Source organism: Trichomycterus rosablanca, chromosome 18 (genome assembly GCF_030014385.1).
Source record: "Trichomycterus rosablanca isolate fTriRos1 chromosome 18, fTriRos1.hap1, whole genome shotgun sequence".
Classification (NCBI taxonomy): domain Eukaryota; kingdom Metazoa; phylum Chordata; class Actinopteri; order Siluriformes; family Trichomycteridae; genus Trichomycterus; species Trichomycterus rosablanca.
In genome coordinates, this window is record NC_086005.1 from 15,344,941 (window position 1) to 15,363,786 (window position 18,846).

General features: G+C 40.7%; 1 protein-coding gene across 1 annotated transcript in view; it reads right to left on the reverse strand.

Moving 5' to 3' along the window:
- Positions 1-762: 762 nt before the first annotated feature.
- The window catches only part of sgsm1b (small G protein signaling modulator 1b), a 28,885-nt gene continuing 10,801 nt past the window's right edge, over positions 763-18,846 (reverse strand). Inside the window, exons 9-24 of the mRNA XM_063013679.1 lie at positions 14,344-14,411; positions 14,089-14,252; positions 13,854-13,980; positions 12,238-12,364; positions 12,087-12,151; positions 11,851-11,996; positions 11,635-11,763; positions 11,394-11,558; positions 8,004-8,078; positions 6,217-7,914; positions 5,977-6,101; positions 3,369-3,451; positions 3,138-3,247; positions 2,954-3,050; positions 2,493-2,660; positions 763-1,032 (exon numbers count right to left, since the gene is read on the reverse strand). Coding sequence (XP_062869749.1) covers positions 944-1,032; positions 2,493-2,660; positions 2,954-3,050; positions 3,138-3,247; positions 3,369-3,451; positions 5,977-6,101; positions 6,217-7,914; positions 8,004-8,078; positions 11,394-11,558; positions 11,635-11,763; positions 11,851-11,996; positions 12,087-12,151; positions 12,238-12,364; positions 13,854-13,980; positions 14,089-14,252; positions 14,344-14,411 — 3,436 coding nt within the window. The 3' untranslated portion in view covers positions 763-943. The remainder of the gene's footprint in view (positions 1,033-2,492; positions 2,661-2,953; positions 3,051-3,137; positions 3,248-3,368; positions 3,452-5,976; positions 6,102-6,216; positions 7,915-8,003; positions 8,079-11,393; positions 11,559-11,634; positions 11,764-11,850; positions 11,997-12,086; positions 12,152-12,237; positions 12,365-13,853; positions 13,981-14,088; positions 14,253-14,343; positions 14,412-18,846) is intronic.

Here is an 18,846-nt window from a genome sequence, read left to right on the forward strand (position 1 = left end):
GCACGAGGCGAGTGCATATGTGGATCAGCCTCGTGTACGGACAGCCACACCCTGATCAGCATTATTCCTCAACCCTGCACAGGCGCCATCAATCAGCCAGCAGAGGTCGTAATTGCACCAGGATATCCGGCTTATCCAACCCTGTGAACAACAGCCAATCGTTGTTCATGTAGCCACCCAGCCCAGCCAGATGGCAGAGCTGAGATTTGATATGATGTATTCGAAATCCCAGCTCTGGTGTGCTAGCGTTTTTTTACCACTGCAACACCTGAGCTGCTAGAAATGATATTATAGTTTGCAACAAAAGTAATATTTTTAGTCCCTTTGTCAATTTGAATTTGCTAATTTCCAGAGATTGTCCAGTAAAATAGAAGCAGCACTTAGCTGACAAATGCTAGCTTGTGACCAACGTGGCTGTCAAGCATTTTACTGCAATGGGGAATTAAATATTGAAATTGTGAGAATATAAAACAATGATTAGTCATTTTTAGAGTTTAATTACTAATGAAACCTTAGTAATATGCCCATCCCTAATGCATATGCCAGAGCAGTTGTGCTTCCTGCTTAAGTGCCCAACTGTGGCCATCTGGTAGCCCTGGAATTTATTTTCTCTTACTGGTACAGAACCTTTACTTCTGCAATATCCCTGAAAATAGACACTATAGTCAAGGGTATTTAATAATATAGTACAAAACTAAGTTTTCTTTCTTAAAGAAATGTAAGTAACATTTACAACCTACTTTTCAGAATGTAAATTGGTCATTGGGAGTTATTGCTTTTAAGCAAGTTAATCTACTGTACAAAGATTTTCGATCACTTCTGCCCCTTTGATCTTAGGAGGAAGGTACCATTTAACATCTGGGGCAAAACACAGAGTGTATTATGCAAGTAATTAAACACAAGTAGTTTTTTCCATTAGACAATAGGAAGCAAGGGAATAACATCACTTATTCTCTATAAGGATCTGGACCTTGTGGACCAAGTCTCGAGCCATCACCAGAAGTTTTGGGACATCATGCCTCTCAGCCATTTCTGAAACAAGACAAAGTCATGCTTTAATGTAATGTGACAGTGTAATTTGGAGTACAAACCCCATTTGAATCTGCGATGTATTAATTCTCTTGAATCTTTACTTAAACTTAATCTTTACTTTCCCTGATCAACAACACTGTATCATGTAAACAGCAACACATTTAGAATTTGATGCCTGCACCACACTCCAAAAACTTTGGGACAGAGGCAAAAAAGAGTGAAAAGTTTATAGAATATTCAAGTTACATTGTTCCACAATAAGGAAAATTTGTAACAGTTGAGGCAATGATTGGGTATAATAGGAGGATTCACCAAAGGATGGATTGTGCCAGACTTCAGGAGAGAATTGCCAGTCAGTTCAACCTCAAATGCAAGATTGCAAATAATTTAGACTTTCTCCATCTACTGAGAATAGTCCACCAACCAAAAATATCCAGCCAACAGCGCCCCATGGGCAGCGTCCTGTGACCACTGATGAAGGTCTAGAAGATGACCAACTCAAACAGCAGCAATAGATGAGCGATCGTCTCGGACTTTACATCTTCAAGGTGGACCAACTAGGTAGGAGTGTCTAATAGAGTGGACAGTGAGTGGACACAGTATTTAAAAACTCCAGCAGCGCAGCTGTGTCTGATCCACTCATACCAGCACAACACACACCAGCACCATGTCAGTGTCACTGCAGTGCTGAGAATGACTGACCACCTAAATAATACCTACTCTGTAGTGGTCCTGGGAGAGTCCTGACCATTGAAGAACAGGGTGAAAGCAGGCAAAAAAGGTATGTATAGAAATAGATGGACTACGGTCAGTAATTGTAGAACTTCAAAGTGCTTCTATATGGTAGGTGGAGCTGATAAAATAGACAGTGAGTGTAGAAACAAGGAGGTGGTTTTAATGCGACCTGAAACTCTGTTACATCTGCAAAAATGTATATTGGGATTTTAGGGAGACACATGCTGCCATCAGAGTGTTGTCTTTGTATAGGAAGACAATGCCAGGCCTCATCCTGTATGCACTACAATCATAGACACAGAATGTGTGTGCTTGATTGACTTGCCTGCAGTCCAGATCTCTTTTCTATTGAAAACCATGTACAGGAGAATCAGACGACAGCAACCACAGACTGTTGAGCGGCTGAAGTTTCTTATTAAGCAAGGATGGACAAAAATTCACTTGTTTTTTGCAAAACAAAACCATTAAAAAGTCTTATTGATAGGGAAGGTCATGGAACACAGAGGTAAACATGCCTCTGTCCCAACTCATTTAGAATGTGTTGCTGTCATCAAATTCTAAATGTGTTTATAATTACAAAATAGAACTTTCTGCTTTAATCAGTAAAATAAAGATTCAAGAGAATTAACAAATCACAGATTCTCTACTGTGCTTTTCAGAATGTACCAACTTTTCTGGAAATGGGGTATAATGGGTATTTTTTTCAACCCACTTCTAATACTTACCATTGAAGAACTTAATAATGTCAGTGAAGTCCATGTTGTTCTCCAGGATGATGTCCCTGTATAACTCTACTAATGCCAACGCAATGAAGAGCACAAAGTGGCCAGAAGAGATTGTACGGGCAGCCCAGATGGTCTCCCATAAAGAAAACACATCATCGTACACCATTTCTAAGGACAGGTACAAAAATAACATCACTGTAGCTTTGACATAATGTTATACTATAATTTATTTTTTTATTCAGATACAATTGTGACCAAACACCATACAAACAAGGTTAAGGACCTTGCTCAAGGAGCAACCTGGTGCTGGTGGGGCCTGAACCAGCAGCCATCCAATTATTAATCCAGTACCTTAACCGCGTAGCCATAATTTACAAAAGTACACAACAATAAAGTGGACGTCCATTTTAATTGTTGGGTTTAACCTTTTTTGACAGATCTATTCTTACAAAAAATCTTACCTCTTTTAAAGTCTAAGAGGAACCATCGGTAGCAGAAGTAGAAGTGGGTGTAGTCTCCATTCTGTTGCATCAGCTCATAAAGCTCAGAGTCGAGAATCTAAACAAAAAACATAAAAATGCTCTAATATAGCCAAATATAATAAACTCACTGAAAGCTGTTGGAATTGATTTTAGGTAGTCATACTTGAATAAGTGAGCGCATATTGGCAAAGTGGGTGTCCATTGCTCCTCCGTGAGGGAAGTTCTGATTCATTCTTTTCATAAGTTCTGTAAAGCAGCTAAAAGCCAGGGCCTCTAAGGGAGAGAGAATGGGACTGCTTATCAAAACTGTGAGTCAGATTAAATAGCCCAAGAATATTGTTGGATGAACAAGTATTTTTATTTATAGGCAATATGGTGCTTGCTATGAACTTACCATCATCAAGAATAACAAGTAGAGGTGCAAGCAAGTCACACATTCCTTGCACATAGCCGATATCCAGATGCTGCCAAACATAGCTGAGAACACAAATAGAATCCAAAACCCTTTTAAAAAATATATTTAATTGGATTGTGAATGCATTCTAAAGGATATAATAGAATTATTTTTTTATTTTAACCTAATTTTTTTTATTGTCATCACTATTTTCCATCAACTAGCTGAGTCTTCGCTTGAGTTACACAACAGCTTTCAGCCAGCCATTGCCTCTATTTGGGATAAGCCTTGCGCATTAAACAAGCCCTGCTAGACACCCAAGACTGGGTTTGGCTTATGTTGCTTTAACCAATAATTGGGAGAGGAATGTCACTCAGGACCATTTAGTGTCTTTGACACTTAATAATGTTCTATTGGCAAAATATGTCATTGTTAAGGTTCAAACTTTCAATTTCTCAAAGATATGGTAATTGATTTACCATTAGCCCCATTCTGGAGGATGATTGAATTACAACCCCAAATCAGAAAAAGTTGGGACAGTATGGAAAATGCAAATAAAATAAAAATGCAGTTTTCCTTACATTTACTTTGACTTTGATTTGTTTGCAGACAGGATGAACCTGAGATATTTCATGTTTCGTCTGCTCAATTTCATTTCATTTATTAATAAACATCCATTCCTGCATTTCAGGCCTGCAACACATTCCAAAAAAAGTTGGGACGGGGGCAATTTAGAGGTAGTATTGAGGTGAAAAAACTAAATAATGATGTGATTCCACACAGGTGATGTCAAAAAGTGATTGTAATCATGGTTTGGTACAAAAGCAGCATCCAGTAAAGGCTTTGATGATCAAAGGCAAAGATGATTAAAGGATCTCCAATTTGTCAACAAATGTGTGAGAAAATGATTGAAATGTTTAAAAATGATGTACCTCAGAGAAAGATTTGCATATTTCTCCCTCTACAGTGCATAATATCATTAAACGATTCAAGTAATCAGGAGGAATTTCAGTGTGTAAAGGCCAAGGGCGCAAGCTTAAGCTGAACGCCCATGATCTTCGATCCCTCAGACGGCACTGTATCAAGAACCGGCACTCAACAATAGCTGATATAACCACATGGGCAAGGATTAATTTGGCAAACCTGTCAAGCACTACAATACAGAGTTACATGTACAAATGCCACTTAAAACTTTACTGTGCAAAAAAGAAGCCTTATGTTAACCATGTCCAGAAGCGGCATCGACTTCTCTGGGCTCTGAGGCATCTAGGATGGACCATCACACAGTGTATTGTGGTCAGACAAATCAGCATTCCAGGTCTTTTTTAAAAAAAATGGACACCGTGTGCTCTGGGCCAAAGACGAAAAGGACCATCCAGACTGTTATCAGCAACAAGTCCAAAAGCCAGGGTCTGTCATGGCCTGCCTGCAGTCCTGACCTGTCCCCAATACAGAATGTGTGGAGAATTTTGAAACAGAAAATGCGACGACAACCCCGTACTGTTGCACATTTTAAGATGTGTTTGCAGGAAGAATGGGATAAAATAAAAGCTGAAACACTAAATCACTTGGTATCCTCTGTGCTAAAACGTCTTTTAAGTGTGGTGAAAAGGAATGGCAACATTACAAAGTGGTAAATGCTTTACTGTCCCAACATTTTTTAGAATGTGTTGCAGGCCTGAAATGCAGGAATGGATGTTTATTAATAAATGAAATGAAGTTGAGCAGATAAAACATGAAATATCTCAGGTTCATCCTGTCTGCAATCAAATAAAAGTCAAAGTAAATGTAAGAAACTCTGTGTTTTTTATTATTTGCATTTTCCATGCTGTCCCAACCTTTTCTGATTTGGGCTGTATTTATGCATTATTTATGCAGATGCCAGAGATTGTCTTGTGTTGTTTTGATCAATAGAAAACAAAGAAATGTCATATATCCCATCCACAGAACAACTACAATGTTTCATGGACTACCACCCATGGACATTATTGCATTTGTTGGACATTTTAACCCACCCACCAATAAGGCTAACACTTAGCTCACTCTCCCTTTTAGTTATGCTGTAATAATTGGGGTTGCCGGAGTCTAAAGCTACTCTCTGCAAAACTGACATCTTACTCAATTCACATTTTACATTTTTAACTACATTTTCTGTTGTTTTACCCTGAGGTGGTTCTGATGGAAACCTGTTTACCCACCCGAGGTTAAGGAATGAAGTCGAGACTGCCGTGCCAACAATGCTGCTACTGCCAGATGTGACGGGTACCTGGCGTGTTTGTACCAAGAATGTCAAGAACTCACTACAGACTTTATCACAGACTGGACTGAATAATAACTCCAATTATGTGTGTATGATGTTGTGTAAATCCTTATTATTCAAATTATTCTCCAGGCCACCCAAGAAGTATGAGGGTCCCTGCTGAGTCTGGTTCCTCTCAAGGTTTCTTCCTGTAATTTTAAGGGAGTTTTTCTTTGCCACTGTCACCCTCGGCTTGCTCAACAGAGGATTTGGTCTGTTGGTCCTGGATTCTGTAAAGTTGCTTTGAGACAATGTCTATTGTAAAAAGCACTATATAAATAAAGTTGACTTGACTTGACTTAGACTTACCTGCACATGATGTTGCGCAATTTCTCCAAGTTGGCAGTGGTAAAATACCAGTAGTTTCTATCACATCGTTGGACATCTTTGTCAATACGGTGTAGATTAAGAGTGTACAAGTCCAGCAGTTCTTGCTATGAAGCCAAACCACAAAGATAAAAGAACATCCACAAAATTCATTTTTCACTTTTTAACAAATTATAAGAGAATATTTTAATTGCTGTTGATAATGCCTATGAGTCAACTTACAGAGTAAGTAGTACCAATTGAAGAAACTGGAGATGTTACATCATTTTTATGTTCTCCTCCAACAGCTAGAGACTCTGGTTTAGGAAACAGACTATCCATCTCTGGTTCTTCCTCAGACAGGACTGATTCAGTAACCTCAGGACTGGTATTTAGACCTGCTTCCACAGACAGTTCTGGAGCAGGCATAACTATTGCAGCCCTCTCTGGTGGGATTGACAAAGCCAAAGGAGGGGGATCTAGTGTAATGGGTGGCTTGGCTAAAATATTTTCGGTGGGCATGTAAACCAAAGCAGCTGGTATTTCCTCCATTTCTAGAGCAGATGGTGAATCATCCGATGTGTCTGGAGATTGCTTCGAGTAACACATCATTGAAATACAGCTTTCAGACACTGGTTCGGTCATTTGTTTGATAAACGGATTGGTTCTGTTGGGATCAGAGGGCCAGTTTATTAAGGATTGCACAGATGACTTGTCAGCATCAGATGGGTTGATTAACTCCAAACCTTGCAATACAGAAGGTTGAGCAAGCTTTGATTCTGTTTTAGAAGGGTCCATATGAGGTTCACTGGTAATCTCTGACTTAGAGAGTTCTCTTTCATCTTCAGGTTTTAAAGTGTCTGAGTTTTTATCCTTTTCCATACATTCTTCATTAGTCAATGCTCTAGGAGGGTCATCCTTGCCAGTAGGTTCTGTATTTAGCTGCATTTCCAAATGTGCAGCTTGCTTTGAGACCAGCTCAACTTTATCTACACCAGACTGAATGTTTTGCTGAGTCTCAGTCAACATTAGTAAGTCTTTGATTCCTTCTTCTAATGAATCATTTTCACCCGCACTTTTTTCTTTGCTGTTTATAGGTTGTTTTTCCTCTGTTTCAGGTTGTTCGCACTGCTGTATTTTAAGGGGCGTGTTTGCTACTATAACATTCTGCACAAATGTTTCATTAGAATTGAGTGTCTTTTCTGAGGAGTCTATGGACTTGACCATGTCAGTCCTGCTAACTTCTTTGGAATCAGAGTTCTCAGAGTACTTGTGATTTTCCTGAGGTTTGATTATCTCGTCCTCTGCAGGTAGATCTCCTGTATGTAATTTGTGTATACAGTTTTTGCTAGAGTCTACATCTTCCTTCCCAACATGTCCTTTTGCAGGGACAGAATCCTCCTTTGCTGTATCCAGCTCCTTGTTGCCTGATTCTGGATCTTCCTTGCTTTTGTCATTATCTTCCTTTGCTGTGCAAAGATTGTCCTTCTGCAAGTCAACATCTTTCTTTGCTGTGTCCGTATCCCCCTTCACAGTCACCTGATTCCTGTTTGCAATATCCTGATCCTTCTTTCCTAGTTCCAAATCTTCCTTACTAGTGAACTGATTGTCTGCATTTAGCGCTGGCAAGGTCTGTTCTGCTTGTTCTTCTTTAAGATTGTTTTCAAGGGTACAGATTTTTGGATGCTCATCAGAAGTCACTGCCAATGGCTCAGGTGGTGTGTTTTTGGTTCCAGACTCCTGTGTTGAAGCCTCCTCTGTGCTTGGTGAGCAATCTGAGAGTCCTGATGTTACAGAAAAGTTGCGAGAGGACGGATGTCCAGAGTCTGGAGAACTAGTGCAGTTTGGAAGGGCACCATTTGGAATTTTTGGCTGTGGCTTCTCCTCTTTTGGTTTGGGTTCAGATTCAATAGGGTCAACCTCATCAACAGATCCAAAAACCTGCAGAAAGTCATGACAACCAGCTATGAGACCAATGTTTAAAGAATCTTGTTGTAGAAAACCTTAAAGTGAGTCTATTGAAAGCACACCTGAGTGCTACAGTTTGAGTCACTCTGGGAACAGGCATTGCTCTGTTTCTCTGAGCTGCTGCAGCTTTGGGATGACTGAAAAAGTACAAGGATGTATCAATAAGTAAGCCGTCACTTTAAATAGATGTGCTATCCTAATTTTTAAACAACACTTATACCTAGGTCTATCTTTGTTGTGTTTTCCCATCCCTTACTAGCATAAAACACATAGGTTCAGTTGCACTATCAAGGCTTATGCTTAATTATAAAATAAGAAAATGATCATAATTAATGAAGTGTAAATTTAACAGCAATTATAATAATGCAATCAGGTAATTGGATACGACTAGATTGGGAGAAAAAAATGGAAAAAAAAAAATACAACGAACTTGGAGGCATGTTTACCACCGGGTCACATCCACATTTCTTTTAATTATACTTTTTAATTGTCTGGGAATTAAAAGATACTAATTGTTGCAGTTTTATTGCTGTGTAAAATACTTGAGCTGCTTCTCTTAATGATATTATGAACTGTAGATGGTGAAAGACCTAATTTTTTTTGCAATCTTGTACTTGAATATTACTCTTTGAACTGACTGACAATTCTCTCACAATGTTTGGCACAAATTGGTGAACCAAGATCCATGCTTGCTTGCAGAGACTAAGCCTTTGGTGGATGCTCCTTTTATATTCAGTCTTGTTGACTTCAGCTGTCACCAGTTAAACTGGTAATTGTGAAGTAACTTGGATAACCTTAGTCTCATTTTGACTCTTTTTAAGTTTGTTGCATTTGTCACATTTTATGGATATTAAATTTATAAAATAGAGTGGGTTTGTTAGTGAAAACACTGAAAATATCAGTTAAATTTCAAGTAATTTCACAAATGACAGTTTTTATTTTTTTATGCATTTTTAGAAAATGTCATTTTTTTCTGAAAATGGGGTATGTTAAAAAAATATACAGTGGGGAAAATAAGTATTTGATACACTGCCAATTTTGCAAGTTTTCCCACCTACAAAGAATGGAGAGGCCTGTAATTTTTATCGTAGGGACACTTCGAATTTGAGAGACAGAATCTAAAAAAAAATCCAGAAAATCACATTGTATGATTTTTAAATAATTAATTTGCATTTTATTGCATGAAATAAGTATTTGATACAATAGAAAATCAGAACTTAATATTTGGTACAGAAACCTTTATTTGCAATTACAGAGGTCAGACGTTTCCTGTAGTTCTTGACCAAGTTTGCACACACTGCAGCAGAGATTTTGGCCCACTCCTCCATACAGATCTTCTCCAAATCTTTCAGGGCTGTCGCTGGGCAACATTGAGTTTCATCTCCCTCCAAAGATTTTCTATTGGGTTCAGGTCTGGAGACTGGCTAGGCCACTCCAGGACCTTGAAATGTTTCTTACGGAGCCACTCTTTAGTTGCCCTGGCTGTGTGTTTTGGGTCATTGTCATGCTGGAAGACCCAGCCACAACCCATCTTCAATGCTCTTACTGAGGGAAGGAGGTTGTTGGCCAAAATCTCGCGATACATGACCCCATCCATCCTCCCTTCAATACGGTGCAGTCGTCCTGTCCCCTTGGCAGAAAAGCACCCCCCAAAGTATGATGTTTCCACCCCCATGCTTCACGGTTGGGACGGTGTTCTTGGGGTTGTACTCATCCTTCTTCTTCCTCCAAACACGGCGAGTGGAGTTGATACCAAAAAGCTCTATTTTGGTCTCATCTGACCACATGACCTTCTCCCATGCCTCCTCTGGATCATCCAGATGGTCATTGGCGAACTTCAAACGGGCCTGGACATGTGCTGGCATGAGCAGGGGGACCTTGCGTGCCCTGCAGGATTTTAATCCATGGTGGCGTAGTGTGTTACTAACGATAATCTTTGAGACTGTGGTCCCAGCTCTCTTCAGGTCATTGACCAGGTCCTCCCATGTGGTTCTGGGCTGATTCCTGACCTTTCTCAGGATCATCCTTACCCAACGAGGTGAGATCTTGCATGGAGCCCCAGACCGAGGAAGATTGACAGTCATCTCGTGTTTCTTCCATTTTCTAATAATTGCGCCAACAGTTGCCTTCTCACCAAGCTGCTTGCCTATTGTCCTGTAGCCCATCCCAGCCTTGTGCAGGTCTACAATTTTGTCCCTGGTGTCCTTAGACAGCTCTTTGGTCTTGGCCATGGTGGCGAGGTTGGAGTGTGATTGATTGAGTGTGTGGACAGGTGTCTTTTATACAGGTAACGAGTTCAAACAGGTGCAATTAATACAGGTAATGAGTGCAGAATAGGAGGGCTTCTTAAAGAAAAACTAACAGGTCTGTGAGAGCCAGAATTCTTGCTGGTTGGTAGGTGATCAAATACTTATTTCATGCAATAAAATGCAAATTAATTATTTAAAAATCATACAATGTGATTATCTGGATTTTTTTTTAGATTCTGTCTCTCACAGTCAAAGTGGCCCTACGATAAAAATTACAGGCCTCTCCATTCTTTGTAGGTGGGAAAACTTGCAAAATCGGCAGTGTATCAAATACTTATTTTCCCCACTGTATATATAAATTAATACGTTAAATATGGGGATCCTTAACTGTCAGATGTTGTTTTTGTTTGCTGATACATATAATTTTCACCTTGCTTAAAAGTCTTTTTTTAATTTTCATTTTCATTTTGTGCACACAATTAAGACCAACCTTAGTATATATTTGTTTCTATATATTTTATTTATGCATTTTCTCCCAATTTAGCATAGTCAGTTTTGTCTTCCGCTGCTGAAGGATCCCTGTTTGCAGTTGAAGTGGGTATATTGCTGCTCACGCCTCCTCCGACCCACGCGCAGCCCTTTGCGGAAGCCTTGTTCACCTATGCACTCTGCACAGGTGCCTCTCTATCTGCCAATCAGGGTCCTTACACAGCGTTTGAAGACCCCTATGTCGCCAATTGTGCTTGCTAGATGGCACCCAGCTGACCGGTGGCAATGCCAAGTTTCAAACCCAGGAGTTCAGAATCTCGGCACTGGTGTGCTAGCGGAATATCCCACTGCGCCACCTGGGTGCCTTACCTTAGTGTACATTTGATTGATGCAACATGTGTATAGTGCTCTTTGAACAGTCATTACCTATTTAGCATTTAAAACAACCTTGGTTGATAAAACCAACATTAACATCGTGACACCCTTGAAAACTCAACTAACAATATTACCACATTTTAATCTAGATAATCTTAGATAATCCATGGGGTTATGTTAATGAACAGGGATGACAGTAAAGCTTTTGGGTTTCCTCTCTGAATCATTCAATTGGCTTTTTGCCTCACAATTTTCTCAGAATTTGGGGATTTTGATTGTTTATTTATCCTCCCCACTCCCATTTTTTGTACTTTTTCTCTATGAAAATCCAAGTCTTACATCAGTGCTGATAGTAGAGTCTTGCCGTAGATCTACACTGGCTCCAGAAGCACACTTGGCAAGTGCAGCAGCATGCTGCTCCTTTTCACGCTGCCTTACAATAGCCTCACAGCCCAGCCACTCACTCATGGTCTGTTCATAACTGGCCCGAACCTGCTCATCAACCTACAGGAACAAAACATACTTACTATAGCTGTATAACCCCCAAAACGTGTCTTAATCTGTCAGTCCTTTACCATACCTCCTTCCTCTTACTGAGTGTCATTGTAAATTGGTAGTGACCTAGCAAGAAAGGCCACACCTCTTTACGTAGGTTGGGATTTACACCACCATAGTACACAAGCCGGAGAAGCTCTGCCTCTTCATAAGTCTGTTAGAGAGAAAGAGAGAATGTGTGATACCATGCTGCCATTTAGGACATAAAGCATTAAAGTCAAAGACAAAGACATCTGCTCACAGAACTATCCTGTAGAAATGTCTTCCACACTTTTTCAGAGAGCCCTTCTCTGGCATCGTATGGAATGTCAGGCTCAATGATGGTGGAATTGACCAGAGCTGACAAGTGTGTTCGAACTGTAGACAAGTGACGGCAATAGGCCAACCCTAAAGGACACAAACTTAATAAGAACTCCATACCTTTATATACATTTGTAGTTCTAAACGTATTAAGATCATTTTATAGGTGTTACATACAGCCATAAAAAGCACGGGAAATTATCTGGTACTTCATGGTCTCACAAAGTAACTTCAATGGCGCCCTGTGTGATATCATGAAGACAGAGGTACAACATTAGAATGTTTCTATTATATTTGTGTATCTGTAGGTGATTAAAGAAGCACTGACCTGTCATGGTTGCACCCATTGAGAAGCCCACCATCGGTAGAGCCGTTCTGAGAGCAAGACGAACAGGAAGACTTCCTTGGAGCAGGCTGCCACATGCTCATGGCCGGGTCTATCAGCTCAGGCGCTACTGCGTCATATAAAAGCATTAAAAATGTCAATAGAACCATTAGCCAATGATACAACAAATTTAATGAACTTGTTTACCGCTAATTGTAGCTCATAGCCCACTCATTTTTGCAACACACAAGTTGCTAGACAACTTCTGTCCATTAAAAAATGGGAAGGGATAACCATGTGACCACCACTGACCAGATATTAATTGGATTGTTGACTATTCTTATTACAGCTTTGACACTGGCCTGGTACTCACATGGTAGTTTGTGGTGCCAATATAAATGTATCATATGTAGCAGCTGCATAGCATCAAAGATAGTTTATCACTTATGAGGAAACAAGGATTTCTGCTGTCTGGTCAAGGCACTGGCATGGTAGAGAAACACAGAGGGCATAGATGACCCTCAGTACAAGACACCACTTTCTATGAAAATTCATCACTGGCTGGTGTAATCTATATGGTGTGAGCGTCACCATATAGTGTTGGAGAAGACGGGTTTAGTCTGTGATTCACCAGTGTAGGGGTGCTGAAAGTGGCAGAAATTGTAATGGGGAATTGTAAATTACTAAATTAAAATAAAAGGGGGAAATGTAACCAAAATGCACTAATTACTGGCCAGAGAAATGTTAATAAGTTAGATTTTAAATAAATTATGTGGTCTGTTTCTACTGACAGACTGGTAGAAGGTGGCTGAAAATTGTGCATAGCAACAGATGAGCTAGTCAGTAATTGTGTAAATAAAAAGTGCTCTTATATAAAGGGCTCAGGTGGCGCAGCGGTAAAACATGCTAGCACACCAGAACTTGTTGGTTCGAATCTCAGCTCTGCTACCGGCAGGCTGGGTGCCTACACGAACAATGATTGGCTGGTTTGCAGGGGGTGCCGGAGGGGATTCCTCAAAATTGATGCAATTACGACCTCTGCTGGCTGATTGATGGTGCCTGCACAGAGTTGGTGAATAATGGGATCAGGTTGTGACTCTCCGTAAAGCTGTGTAAAGCTGATCCACATATGAACTAGCCTCGTGCAGATGAAAAGATGTACTGCACACGTGTCGGAGGGGGCGTGTGTTAGTCACGGTTCTCCTTAGTCAGAGTGGAGGTCAGCATTAGTAGAGGGGAAGTGTAATGCAATTGGGTAACTGGATACGACTATATTGGGGGGAAATTTGAAGAAAACATGCAAAAAAGTGCTTCTATAATAACAATAAGTAAGGACGGTAGTTTCTGGGTTGCCTTTTCACCACAGCGCATAAACAAAAACATGGCCTATGACAAAAAGAAAAGACAATGACAGTTCAGCATGCCTCAAAAATATAGCAATTCAGCAAACATGGAGGTTAAGATGGAGTTGTATTGTTCTTTATTGTTTTATTTTGCTGTGTGAGTATGATAACATTGATATTGCTTACAATAGGAACTAATGTGCGTGCATAAACCAAGTAACCATGTTCAACCGTGTTAACCCACAATTCTACAGGACAGTAGTTAGAGACACATACCAAACTCCTGACTTCCTGGATATATTATCCGAAACACATAATCTGTTGCCTCATCATCGTCCTTGTCAGAAAAGGACTCACAGGACCCATGTGGACTTCTTTTCCGTAGTTTCGGGAAAACCTTGCCCTGTTAAAAAGAACAACCCTAATTTAACAAGCAAATACATCTTACACCAACAACAACCATGCAGTCCTAGTCCTAGATAAATGACTCGTTCATTTTCATCATGCACACCTTTCCTCTTTGGGACCACAGAGGAGGGTCAAGCTGGCCATGTGGAAGAAGTCCTGTCTCCAGACATGTCAGGAACTGAAGCAGATGGCCACCTTTTGGGAAACGAAATGGTGGTCTCTGGATGCCATCCTGGCTTACCAAGACCACAGTGCCACCACTGTCCACTGCAATGAGTAATAAAATATATTCATGTTGTGGATATGCATATGTAAATTTAAGATTGCCATTTATATAACAAGGGTGTAGAGGTTTTACCTTGTTGGTGACAATGCAGGTAGACAATTTCCTCTAAACGAATGGTCATGGCATAATCCCAGTATACACTGTTACAGAAAATAGACAAGTTCCATTAACACAGACAACCCCACAACATGTGAATATCACTAAAAAGCAGTCGAGACACAATATATGACCAAAGGTTTGTGAGAATTTAAACATCACATTCAAATTTGCGTGGTAAACAAGTCATTCAAAAACCTCGGGCGTTAAGATTTAGTTTTGTTAGGCCGCTCAGGTGGTGCAGTGGTAAAAACACAGAGCTGGGATTTCGAATACATCGTATCGAATCTCAGCTCTGCCATCCGGCTAGGCTGAGCGGCCACATGATTAACCTGTTGTTCATACAGGGGTGGGGTATTAAGAAGAATAGGGACTCCTTGTAACTGATGCACTACGACCTCTGCTGGCTGATTGATGGCGGGGAAAGAGTGAGGATCAGGGTCGGTCTCTTCATACACAAGGCTGATTCGCAGATATGGCGTGTTTCGAATCTCTGCTCTGCTATCCGGCAGGCTGGGCACCTACATGAAAAACGATTGGCTGTTGTTCATAAAGGGTGGGAGCCGGACGAGACCTCATAACTAAGGCAATTACGAACTCTGCTGGCTGATTGATGGTGCCTGCACAGAGTCGAAGGATAATGCGTTGATCAGGCTGTGACTCTCCGTACACAAAGCTGATCCGCATATGAACTCGCGGAGGGGACGTGTGTCAGTCTTGGCTCTCCTAAACCAGACTACATCTTTGACACTGACCTGGTTCTGACATGGTAATTTTTGGTGGCAATATAAATGTATCAGATGTAGTATCTGCATAGCATCAAAGCTATATGAAGCTAACAGATTAAAGATAGTTTATCACTTATTAGGAAATTCGGGTGGTGCTGCAATCTAATATCTTAGCCCACCAAAGTCTCAGGGTGGGAGCCGGACGGGACCTCATAACTGAGGCAATTACGACCTCTGCTGGCTGATTGATGGTGGCTGCACAGAGTCGAGGGATAATGCGTTGATCAGGGTGTGACTCTCCGTACACAAAGCTGATCCGCATATTAAGTCGAGGAGGGGGCGTGTGTCAGTCTTGGCTCTCCTCAACCAGGGTGGAGATCAACATCAGTAGAGAGGAAGCATAATTCAATTGGGTAATTGGATACCCAATATGGCAAAGTTCACCAATAGGCAGCCAGGGTGAAAATTACCAAAACTTAAAAAGAGAGGTATAGTTTACTGCTACAAGGGCACTTTTCAAAAAGCCATGGTTTAATTGTAAAATGTGCAGACTTGTGTGCAGATATTAACTTTAAACAGATCATCTGCACAGGAAAATGCAATCAGTGTCTTTCTTCAAGTGAAGTGAAATTCGCTGTCTGAGCTAAAGTGTGGAAATTTCATGTAAATTTAGGAGGAGCTACTTTGTTTGCAGCAAATACTTGGGCGCATGACTGGCAAATGGGTGTTAAATGAAGTGGCATGATTGGGTAACACTATTCCATTGCACCATTCATAAGTCAGTATTGTGTCGCAACCACTGGAAAAATGAAAGACACCATGGATACCGTAATAAGGCTTGTACACTCAATTTGGGAAAGTTCTAGTTTGCAACGTCCTTTTCAGAGCTCTACTAGGGGAAATGTGTGCGCTGTACCACAACATGTTGCGCTGGCTTAGCAAGGGCCACGTGTCGTAGAGAGTATGTAAACTTCAAGATAAGCTCTGCTTGTTTTGGGCCACCTGCAGAGCTAAAGGCTTAGAAGGAAGTGACATACCTTCAATTTAAGTGCAACATCACATGTCATCTCAGGTGAATCAGCTCATTTCATGACTACATGTCACAAACTGACCAGTCACACATTTACATTGCCAGAACAACAGAACACCACCTCAACTTCAAGTCTCTGGTTCAGCTAGCATTCTCCTGACATCTGCCAAACCCAGATTAATCACACAGACTGGGTGGTAAATCATGACTGATTACTGAGAACTCGCCATCTGTTGCTTGGCCAAGGAGGCCCGACCCATGAATCTGGTGGACACAATGCAATTTAAATTTGGAGGCCTATCTAAAATGGCCTACTACACCTATAACAGCACTGAGATTTGTCTCGAACAGCTCTAGCTACATGTGACTCATAAGCAACTTATTGAATCAACCAGTTTTTCAGTACAGCATACACTGATCAGCAATTATATTAAAACCACCTCCTTGTTGCTACACTCACTGTCCATTTTATCAGCTCCACTTACCATATAGAAGCACTTTGTAGTTCTACAATTACTGACTGTAGTCCATCTGTTTCTCTGCATGCTTTGTTAGCCCCCTTTCATGCTGTTCTTCAATGGTCAGGACTCTTCCAAGACCACTACAGAGCAGCCAAAAATACCACCAACCAAAAATATCCAGCCAACAGCGCCCTGTGGGCAGCGTCCTGTGACCACTGATGAAGGTCTAGAAGATGACCAACTCAAACAGCAGCAATAGATGAGAGATCGTCTCTGACTTTACATCTACAAGGTGGACCAACTAGGTAGGAGTGTCTAATAGTGTGGACAGTGAGTGGACATGGTATTTAAAAACTCCAGCAGCGCTGCTGTGTCTGATTCACTCATACCAGCACAACACACACTAACACACCACCACCATGTCATTGTCACTGCGGTGCTGAGAATGATCCACCACCTAAATAATATCTGCTCTGTGGTGGTCCTGTGGGGATTCTGACCATTGATAAACAGGGTGACAGCAGGCTAAAAAAATATGTAAAGAAACAGGTGGACTACAGTCAGTAATTGTATAACTACAAAGTGCTTCTATATGGTAAGTGGAGCTGATAAAATGGACAGTGAGTGTAGAAACAGAAAGGTGGTTTTAATGTTGTAGCCCACAATGTCTAGATGCTAAATTTTATTCTCCTGTTAGTAATAGGTGTATGAGTTGGACTACTGCAACTCCCTCTTGGTAGGTGCTCCTATGTCCACTATTAAGCCCCTGCAACTCATCCAAAATGCAGCTGCTCGCTTGGTTTTAATCCAACGTAAACACTGCCACATCACCCCTCTCCTGCATTCTCTTCACTGGCTTCCTGTAGCTACCCGCATTAAGTTTAAAACACTGATGCTTGGCTACAAAGCCAAAAATGGCTCAGCCCCATGTTACCTTCGAGGTCTAATAAAACCCTGCTCTGTACCACACAACCTCAGAGCCACTAGTCTCGCTCGATTTGATCCTCCGCCCAGAACTCAAGGAAGACAAGCATCAAGGCTCTTCTCTGTACTGGCACCTAAGTGGTGGAACGAGCTTCCCTTGTCTGTCCAAACATCGGAGTCTCTAGCTGTCTTCAAAAGCCGATTGAAAACCCATCTCTAAGCATAACTAAACACTTCAGTTCATGCTCTTTTATTTATTTATTTCATTAAAAAACCCTTTGGTTCTAACAGGGTTTCAGTTGTCTGCTTAAACTAGAGTAAGGTAATGTTTACTATGGAAGCACTTCTGTAAGTCACTCTTCTAGATAAGAGCCAAGGACGGATTAAGGATAGTCTGGGCCCCTGGGCAAACCCCCCCCCCCCTTCCCAAAAACATAAATAAATTAATACATTAAACAACCTGTCAATAACTAACCCTAACACAAGAATCTATTTTATATAAGTTTCTTTCTACACTTCTTTCTTGCAAAGTCATCCACTAATTCATCAAAATTAAGCTGTCTGACCAAATCTGATTCAATGGCCAGAAGTGACAGTGAGTTCAGGCGGTTTTGGCGCATCCTAATCCTGAGTTCATTCTTAATACGAGCCAGTTTGGAGAATGAACGCTCCCCTTCACAATTTGTGATAGGCACAGTCAAAAAAAGTCTAAGTGCTATGTAGACATTTGGAAAGGTTGACTGTAAATTCAAATTTATCATGGTTTTGAGCATTTTACTAGGACATTTTTCTTTTTCTGTTATGAATGATTTGTATTGTATCAATTCATCTGCCAGGCTCATGTTCAGATCTGAAGGATATGCTGCAGCGAGTGAGTTTAGAGCTAGAATGACCACTGGTCTCTTTACTGTTGTTTATTAAAGGGGAAACATGAAACTAGTCAAATGGCTTGTTGTTTTCACATAAGTTAAATCACACCCTTGGCCAAATTCACTCAATTTAATCGGTGTCAAAGATAGCATTCATCAGACAAATTGCTTGTCTTAAATTTAAATCATTGCAAAATTGCTAAATTAATTTGTGTCTCTGCGCTTAAGAGAAATTGAACATAATAATTTTGAAACAATACAAATTCAGAAACATTAAGTAAGGGCCTGAATCGCATATTTGCAACAAAACGTCTGTTATGAAATATGGTAGCTTGCCTTGCAATTTGTAGGTCCCTAGAAAGTTAAGGAGCCATGGTAAACGACTTCTATGGAAGTCAAGGGCCCCATAGCAGGGGCCCTCGTGATCAAGGGCCCTCTAATGGTATGCCCTGCTCTTCTCTAGGGCC